Here is a 9,294-nt window from a genome sequence, read left to right on the forward strand (position 1 = left end):
CAGCAAATTCCGTCAGAGAAATCCGTGTTTTCCCCAGGGCAGAGCCCACGGCTGCCATCGGCCGCTGCCCCAGCACCGGCTCGCACGGCACGGCCGGGTTTGGCAGGAGCTGCAGGCTGCACCGTGCCGGAAAGCCGCCGGGAGGCTGCGGGCTGGCCGCGGCCGGCCTCTATACTTATCCCATTAGGGGCTCCCAGCAGCCTCCCATTAAGGTTTCCTGGAGCGGTTTACCCGCCCGGCCCGGCCCAGGTGGGAGGTCCATGCCAGGACGCAGGCCATCAGCACCAGCCCTTTGTTGTGGCATCACCAGAGAGCCACCTTGCCCGGCTGCCTGGGCCTGCATCCTTGCCACCACAGTCGGGCCAGTCTTCTGGAGCTGTTCTTCCCTTGCTGGCACTGGGTCTGGGCTTCAAGCCTCACTGGAGCTGTTGGGGTGCAGCCAGGTCCCCCTGCCGCAGCACCTAGGATGGTGTTGGAGGCCTGGAGATAATGTCATGCAGATGACATCATGGAGATGACATCATCCACATGGCATGCAGATGTTGGCTCCAGTGCATTGGCTGAGGTGGCCTTGGCCAGGCTGGTGCTGGCTGCAAAGAGGGGCAAGGTGCCAGTGGCCTGGCCTGGCAGTGGGCTTGTGGTCCTCACACAGGACCTTGCCAGGCTGTTCTGTGGGGACGTTGCTGGAACCATTACCAGAGACCTCACCAGGAGCTCTCAGTGGGTACCCTGCTTAGGGCTCCTTGTTGAGGACCTCACTGGGGTCATGGTAGGGACCTGGCTGGGGCCATCGCTTGGCTGCCCTCTAGGGTCATGATAGGGACCTAGCTGGGGCCATCTCTTGGCTCCTCACTAGGGTCACAACAGGGACCTGGCTGGGGCCATCACTTGGCTCCTCACTGGGGTTATGATAGGGACCTGGCTGGGGCCATTAGGGTCTTTGTTGGAGACCTGGCTGGGGCCAGCCATCACTTGGCTCCTCACTGGGGTCACCATGGGGGCCTGGCTGGGGCCATCACCAGAGACCTGACCGGAGTCCATGCCAGCGACCTCATCACTCACTGTGCCACCCTCCCAACCCAAGGGCTGCACCCCTGCTTCCTTCCAGCCACCTCCTGCATCCCCCCAGGACCCTCCTGACCCCTCCTTGTCTCCCGTAGGTGCCCGGGCAGAGGCACTGCCCCAGCGGTGATGGCCACGTCCTAGGGGAGACCCATCATGAGCCAAAGCAGTGCCTCACGCCTGGCCGGCTCCCCGCCGCTGCCGGGGGGCTCGCTGCTGGCCCTGCTGGCCTCCGAGCCTTCCCCGTCCCCTCCTAGCGGGACCCCCTCGCCGGGGCCACCGCCGGCGCTGCTGGAAGGGGACTGGGAAGGGCGCGAGGAGCTGCGGCTGCGGGAGCTGGAGGAGGCTCGGGCGCGGGCGGCACAGATGGAGAAGACGATGCGGTGGTGGTCGGACTGCACTGCCAACTGGCGTGAGAAGTGGAGCAAGGTGCGGGCCGAGCGCAACCGCGCCCGGGAGGAGGTGCGGCAGCTACGGCACCGCCTGGAAGCCCTTACCAAGGAGCTGGCCGGCCTCCGCCGCGACCGCGACCGGGACCGGCCGGACGAGCGGCCCCCGGCTGCCCGCCCGCCGCCGCCGCGGCTTCACGGCCAGCCTGGCACCGCCTGCCCGCCCGACAGCGATGGGGCAGAGGGAGAGGCTGACCCTGAGCATGAGCCTGTGCGGGATGTGGGGGCTGAGACTCCCCCAAAAGCCAAGGTGAGGGGAGGGGGGAGGGGCGTTGCCCAGCCTGGGAAGGGCTGGAGGGGTGCTGTGGCAGTCTCCTCACCCCAAAGCACCACTGCCTGTGGGTGCCCACGAGATTACTCCTTGCCATGCAAAAGTGGGCAGCAGTGGGGGCAGACCCCTCTTGCAGCAGTGTGAGAGGGCAGAGCCCTCATGGAGCAGTACAGATGGGGTCAGACACCTCAGAGCAGTGTAGGAGGCACAGAACCCTCCTGGAGCAGCACGAGGGCAGTGACAGACCCCTGCCCTTGGAACAGCACTGGGTGGGTCAAAGACCTCTCAGAGCAGTATCATGGGGTCAGACTCCTCCTGGAACAGTGTTCTGGGGTTAGACCCCTCTCAGAGCAGTATCATGAGGGCAGACCCCTCCTCCTGGAACAGTGTTGTGGAGGTCAGACCTCTCTCAGAGGAGTACCATGGGGTTAGACCTCTCTCAGAGCAGTATCATGGGATCAGACTTCTCTCAGAGCAGTATCATGGGGTCAGACCCCTCTCAGAGCAGTATAAAGGGCTCAGACCCCTCTCAGAGCAGTATCATGGGATCAGACTTCTCTCAGAGCAGTATAAAAGGCTCAGACCCCTCTCAGAGCAGTATAAAGGGCTCAGACCCCTCTCAGAGCAGTATAAAAGGCTCAGACCTCTCAGAGCAGTATAAAGGGCTCAGACCCCTCTCAGAGCAGTATCATGGGGGCAGACCCCTCTCAGAGCAGTATAAAAGGCTCAGATCTCTCAGCAGTATAAAGGGGTCTGACCCCTCTCAGAGCAGTATCATGGGATCAGACCTCTCTCAGAGCAGTATAAAGGGCTCAGACCTCTCTCAGAGCAGTATCATGGGGGCAGACCCCTCTCAGAGCAGTATAAAAGGCTCAGACCCCTCTCAGCAGTATAAAGGGCTCAGACCCCTCTCAGAGTAGTATCATGGGGTCAGACCCCTCTTGGAACAGCATTGAGGGGGTCAGACCTCTCTCAGAGAAGTATCATGGGGGCAGACCCCTCTCAGAGCAGTGTCATTGGGGGGTCCAGTACCTCCACAGCCCTGTGCAGCACCTGCTCTGATCACTCTCTTGGGCATTCAGCATTAATTGGTGTGCTGGTAAAGGGGCCAGCAGCTTTGGCTGTGCCATAGGCATCTCCCAGTGACAGCTGGAATGCTATGGTGCCCATGAGAGTTTCCAGGAGAGCTCTGTGCTGAAGACAGGAGGAAGGGAAGGAAGGAGGGGACCACAGAGTCACCACAGGAATGCTCCCAGCTGTTCCAACCCTCTCCTCTCTGCTGCTGTCACGATACTGAAGTCGTCCGTGCCAGTTCCTTCCACGACTGCTGAGCAGCAGACCTGAGCCTAATCTGAGCATTCCCTTTGGGCTCCCCACTTGGTCCCTGGGGATGTACCCACCCCAGAAAACCTCTGAGCTTTTGGAGCTTGGCAGAAGCTTGCCCACGTGTCAGAAATGGGGATGCTCATCCCAAATTTCCAGCATGGTAGGGAGCTGGCAGCAGAGTCTGGTGGTATGTGGGAGCCCCCTCCATGGAGGATTGGTTCCTCTCTGGTCACCCTCAGGGGTCCCTCCCTAGGGACTGGAGGGAGGTGGCTGGAGGGGGCCTACAAGAAAGCTGGGGAGGGACTTTTTAGGGTGTCAAGTAATGACAGGACTAGGGGGAATGGAGCCTCTGTTCCAGGAAGGATCTGGAGGGGCTGGAAGGTGTCCAGAGAAGGGCCAGGAGGAGGAGCAGAGGGCTGGAGCTGCTCTGCTCTGAGGACAGCCTGAGAGAGTTGGGGTTGTGCAGGCTGGAGAGGAGAAGGCTCCCAGGAGACCTTCTGGTGGCCTTGCAGGATCTGAAGGGGGCTCCAAGAAAGCTGGGGAGGGACTTTGGAGGGTGTCAGGGAGTGATAGGACTGGAGGGGATGGAGCAAAAGTAGAAGTGGGGAGATTGAGATTGGATGTGAGGAAGAAGTTTTTCACCATGAGGGTGGTGAAACACTAGAACAGGTTGCCCAGGGAGGTGGTGGGAGCCTCATCCCTGGAGGTTTTTGCAGTCAGGCTGGATATGGCTGTGAGCAACTTGATCCAGTTGTCTGTGCTTGTGGCAGAGGGTTTGGAACTGGCTGAGCCTTGAGCTCCCTTCCAACCCTGACAATTCTCTGATTCTATGCTCTTGGTGATGGAGTGAAAGCTGGGTGCTGGCAGGGGGTGGGAAGCCACGGCTGGCCCCTCACCCTTGTCCCCTGTGCTGGGCCACCCACGGGGGCAGCAGGAGCTGGAGCTGATGGAAAACATCTTGACGAGCAAGCAGGAGGAGAGCTGGGAGCAGCGGGGCCCCCGCGCCTCCTTCGGCCGCCAGGAGCGCAGCCGCCTGCTCTGGGAGGACGTCAGCGTCATGGAGGAGGACGCCACCAAAGTCACTGCCCTGAAGCTGAGGCTGGATGAGTCCCAGAAAGTGCTGCTCAAGGAGAGGGAGTGAGTGCTTCAGAAGGGGTGTGGGGGGCATCAGCATCCTTGCTGGGTGCCAGGTGAATCCAGCCAGGTCGCCACCAGGGTGGGATATCTGCTGGGGTCTGGCCAGCTGTCATCAGTGTTGTCTCCTCCCCAGGGACAAGCTGGCGCTCAGCAAGAGCATCGAGAAGCTGGAGGGCGAGCTCAGCCAGTGGAAGATCAAGTATGAGGAGCTCAACAAGAACAAGCAGGAGGTGATGAAGCAGGTGAGCAAAGCGCCTGGGGATCAGGAGTGCCCTGGGGAGGGCAGGGAGGGAGAACATGTCCTGGTTGAATCATAGAGAATTGTCAGGGCTGGAAGGGACCTGAAGGATCATCCAATTCCAACCCCCCTGCCATGGGCAGGGACACCTCACACCACAGCAGGTTGCTCACAGCCACCTCCAGCCTGGCTGCAAAAACCTCCAGGCAGGAGGCTTCCACCACCTCCCTGGGCAACCTCTGCCAGTCTCTCACCACCCTCCTGGGGAAGAACTTCTTCTTAACATCCAATCTGAATCTACCCATTTCTAGTTTTGCTCCATTCCCTCCAGTCCTATCACTCCCTGACACCCTAAAAAGTCCCTCCCCAGAGGGACAGACTGAGAGAGTTGGGAATATTCAGTCTGGAGAGGAGAAGGCTCCAAGGAGACCTTCTTGTGGCCTTCCACTATCTGAAGGAGGCTACATGAAAGCTGGGGAGGGACTTTTTGGGGTATTGGCTGCTATGTGGTTTGCTTTTTCCCTGCCACCCCTTGCAGCTCAACATCCTGAAGGAGATCCACCAGGATGAGCTGGGACGCATCTCTGAGGACCTGGAGGACGAGCTGGGTGCTCGCTCCAGCATGGACAAGAAGCTGGCGGAGCTGCGTGCGGAGGTGAGGCCAGACCCCAAGGCGAAGGGAGCAGCCATGGAGGGGGAGGAGGAGGGAGGGTGGTCTCCTGCTGCCCTCTGGCCTGTCCCTGTCCCAGATGGAGAGGCTGCAGGCAGAGAATGCAGCCGAGTGGGGCCGGCGGGAGCGGCTGGAGACGGAGAAGCTCAACCTGGAGCGGGAGAACAAGAAGCTGCGGGCGCAGATCGAGGACCTGGAGGAGGTGCTGGCGCGCAAGCGGCGCCAGACGGCCAGCGCCCTGGACACCGACCTCAAAGCCATCCAGGCCGAGCTCTTCGAGAAGAACAAGGTGCCCCTGGGGGGTGCTCCCATCCCCCCTGGTTGATGGTGGGATCCCATCTTCCCTGGTTGATGCTATGCTCCTGTCCCCCCCCTGGTTGACCCTAGGGTTCCATCCCCCCCTGGTTGACCCTGGGGTCCTGTCACCCTGGTTGACCCTGGGGTCTCGTGCCCCCCCCCAGTTGACGCTAGGGTGCCATCTCCCCTGGTTGAACCCTGGGGTCTCATCCCCCCTGGTTGACTCTTGCCACTTCAGCAGTGGCTCAGCATTCCCCAGGACCTTCTCAAGTCCAGACTTGCTGGAAGCCTTCGTTAAGGGGTGGTGGTGACCTTGTCCTTGCTCCATCAGATCATAGGCTCGGGTTTGGAAGGGACCTCTGGAGAACTTCCAGTCCAACCCCCCTGCCAGAGCAGGACCATAGAGTCCAGCACAGGTCACACAGGAACACATCCAGATGGGTCTTGAAAGGCTCCAGAGAAAGAGACTCCACAACCTCTCTGGACAGCCTGTTCCAGGGCTCTGTGATCCTCCTAGTCAAGAAGTTCCTCCTCCTGTTGAGGTGGAACCTCCTGTGCTGGAGTTTCTCTCCTTTGTCCCTTGTCCTATCCCAGGGTGCAATGGAGAAGAGCTGGTGGGAGAAGTCCCTGGGAAGGGAGCAGGGAGCACCCAGCAGTGGGGGGGTGTGGGGTGGCTGTTGTGTGCTCAGGACCCCCCACCCACCCACCCCATGCCTCCTGCAGGAGCTGGCTGACCTGAAGCATGTCCACACCAAGCTGAAGAAGCAGTACCAGGAGAAGATGGCAGAGCTGGCCCATGCCAACCGCCGTGTGGAGCAGCATGAGGGCGAGGTGAAGAAGCTGCGCCTGAGGGTGGAGGAGCTGAAGAAGGAGCTGGCCCAAGCCGAGGACGAGGTAGGGAAGCTCCGTGCTGGGGGAGGGGACAGGGGTGGGAAGCTCTGCTCCCTTCGCAGCTGCTAACAGCCCTATCCCATCCCATCCCGTCCCATGAAATTCCATGCCATCCCATCCTGTCTTCAATCTATCCCATCCCGTCCTGTCACATCCCAACCTATCCCATCCCGTCCCATGCCATTCCATCCCATCCTGTCCCATCCCATCCCAACCTATCCCATGCCATGCCATCCCATCCCACCCCATCCTACCCCATCCCATCGCATCCCACTCATCCCATCCCATCCTATCCTATCCCATCCCATGCCATCCCATCTCATCCTGTCCCATCCCATCCTGTACCATCCCATCCCGTCCTATCGCATCCCATCCAACCTATCCATCCCATCCTGTCCCATCCCATCCCAACTTATCCATCCAAACTCCTTCCATCCCATCCTATCCTGTCCCATCTTGTCCCCTCCCATCCTCTCCCATACCATCTTGTCTCGTCCCATCCCATCCCATGCCATCCCCTCTCCTCCCCTCCCATCCTATCCCACTCATCTCATCCCATCCCTTGCCATTCCACCTATCCCATCCCGTCCCATCCCGTCCCATCCCATCCCATGCCATTCCACCTATCCTATTCCATCCCATCCTGTCTCATCTTGTCCCATCCCATCCCATCCCTTGCCATCCCATCCCTTGCCATCCCATCCCATCCCACAGCTGGATGAGGCCCACAACCAGACGCGGAAGCTGCAGCGGTCTCTGGACGAGCAGACGGAGCAGAGTGAGAGCTTCCAGGTGCAGCTGGAGCATCTGCAGTCCCGGTGAGCACAGCACCAGGGGGGGCACCAGCAAACACCCGAGGGTGGCAGCAGTGCTTCCTTTGCCACCATCCCCCTCAACCAGCACCTCCCTGCTTGACTTCTGGGCAAAGCATGGCCAGAAGCACCTCGCAGCACCCTCGGGAGGCTGTGCAGCCACCCTGGGGAGCAATCTTCGCCCTACTGCCAGCTGGGTGCCATTCACCTGCCAGTCAAACCAGCATAAGGCTGCCCACAGACTGCTAGAGCCCAGCTTGAGGTTCCACCTGGCAGTACCCAGGGCCAGGGCAGGTTCTGAGCAACCCTCCCCAGATTTTGCAGGGGGGAAATGAGTTTCATAGAATCAGAGAATTGTGAGGGTTGGAAGGGAGCTCAAGGCTCAGCCAGCTCCAACCCCCCTGCCATGGGCAGGGACACCTCACACCACAGCAGGTTGCTCACAGCCACCTCCAGCCTGGCTGCAAAAACCTCCAGGCAGGAGGCTTCCACCACCTCCCTGGGCAACCTCTGCCAGGCTCTCACCACCCTCCTGGGCAAGAATTTCTTCCTCACATCCAATCTCAATCTCCCCACTTCTACTTTTGCTCCATCCCCCCCACTCCTATCACTCCCTGACACCCTCCAAAGTCCCTCCCCAGCTTTCTTGGAGCCCCCTTCAGATCCTGCAAGGCCACCAGAAGGTCTCCTGGGAGCCTTCTCCTCTCCAGCCTGCACAACCCCAACTCTCTCAGGCTGTCCTCAGAGCAGAGCAGCTCCAGCCCTCTGCTCCTCCTCCTGGCCCTTCTCTGGACACCTTCCAGCCCCTCCAGAGCCTTCCTGGAACAGAGGCTCCAGCACTGGACCCAGAGCTCCAGGTGTGGTCTGAGCAGAGTGGAGCAGAGGGGCAGAATCCCCTCCCTGGCCCTGCTGGCCACACTTCTGCTGCTGCAGCCCAGGCTCTGCTTGGCTCTCTGGGCTGCAAGTGCTGACTGCTGGCTCCTGCTGAGCTTCTCCTCCCCCAGCACCCCCAAGGCCTTTCCTTCAGGGCTGCTCTCCAGCCAGTCCCTGCCCAGCCTATAGCAGTGCTTGGGATTGCCCTGCCCCAGCTGCATCCCCTGCAGTTTGATTGCCCTTAAAAACTCTCCCTGGCCCCAGTTTGCCTCCCCAGCAGCAAAGAGCTTCCACAGTGGTGGGAGATCGATGTGGTGGCTCCAGGAGGCACTGGGGGAGCTGGGAAGGGGGAGGTTGTGTTTATCATCCTCCTTTCTTTTATTGGGACATCTTCATTAAATCATGGAGGGATAATGGAAGCTTCACCTTCCCACTCCCCCTCCTCCTACCAGCCTCCCAGCCTCCCCACGTGCTCACCCTTAAATAATTCATCATTTCCAGTAGAAGGCAGCAAGACTGGTGGGACCTGAGCTGGTCCTGGGCCTTTTGGGTTTGAGTTTGCTTCAGCAGTGTTGGGGGATGAAGTTTTGGGTAGAAAGGTGAGCGAGGAGCTAAAAACCACCCCTGGAAGAGGGACTCTTGGGTTTGGGTTTTTTTTAATGGGGGGGAACCCCATTTTAAGGGAGGTGATTCCTCCCTGCTCTGTACTCACAGCTGGGTCTGAGATGCCCAGTATGGAAGTGGCCAACCCCAGAGGGTTCCAGTCAGTGCCCACCTTGTGCCATCCATCATCCCCAGCCCAATATGGAGGTGTCCAGCCTCAGAGGGTTCCAGTCAGTGCCCACCTTGTGCCATCCATCATCCCCAGCCCAATATGGAGGTGTCCAACCCCAGAGGGTTCCAGTCAGTGCCCACCTTGTGCCAAGCTCCCCAGCCTCACAGCAGAGGGTCAGTGCCAAACCCTGGGAGTGGGTGTGGGGGGCTGATCCTGTACCCCGAGCCCAGCGGTAGCCACAGAGGTGAGGTCCCGCCGGGATGCAGCCATGCTGGAGGGGTGGGAGGGCAGGGTGCTGGCTCGGGCAGCCCCCCGGGGCTGTGCCCAGGGCACCCTCGGCAGCAGCTTGTGCCCTGCTGGCAGGCTGCGGCGGCAGCAGAGCACTCCGCTCTTCGGCAAGATGCGCAGCTCCCGTTTCGGCCCCGACGACGACGCCGGCGACGGCACCAGCGACCCCGACGAGGACGAGGACCTGCAGCTCCAGGTGCCCTAG

General features: G+C 60.5%; 1 protein-coding gene across 1 annotated transcript; it reads left to right on the top strand.

The window, feature by feature from the left end:
* The first annotated feature begins 1,218 nt into the window (after positions 1 to 1,218).
* Positions 1,219 to 9,294, top strand: CCDC102A (coiled-coil domain containing 102A). Its single transcript, XM_054389548.1, has 8 exons — positions 1,219 to 1,761; positions 4,043 to 4,245; positions 4,379 to 4,487; positions 5,022 to 5,138; positions 5,233 to 5,442; positions 6,174 to 6,344; positions 7,056 to 7,159; positions 9,165 to 9,294. Exons 1-8 carry the CDS (start codon positions 1,219 to 1,221, stop codon positions 9,292 to 9,294), a joined length of 1,587 nt encoding a protein of 528 aa, XP_054245523.1.

The sequence above is a fragment of the Indicator indicator genome, chromosome 19 (genome assembly GCF_027791375.1).
Source record: "Indicator indicator isolate 239-I01 chromosome 19, UM_Iind_1.1, whole genome shotgun sequence".
Classification (NCBI taxonomy): Eukaryota; Metazoa; Chordata; class Aves; order Piciformes; family Indicatoridae; genus Indicator; species Indicator indicator.

Coding starts and splice junctions, on each gene's coding strand:
- CCDC102A (XM_054389548.1), top strand. CDS start 1,219: ATGAGCCAAAGCAGTGCCTCACGCCTGGCCGGCTCCCCGCCGCTGCCG. Junction 4,488..5,021: donor AGCAGGAGGTGATGAAGCAG/GTGAGCAAAGCG, acceptor CACCCCTTGCAG/CTCAACATCCTGAAGGAGAT. Junction 5,139..5,232: donor TGGCGGAGCTGCGTGCGGAG/GTGAGGCCAGAC, acceptor TCCCTGTCCCAG/ATGGAGAGGCTGCAGGCAGA.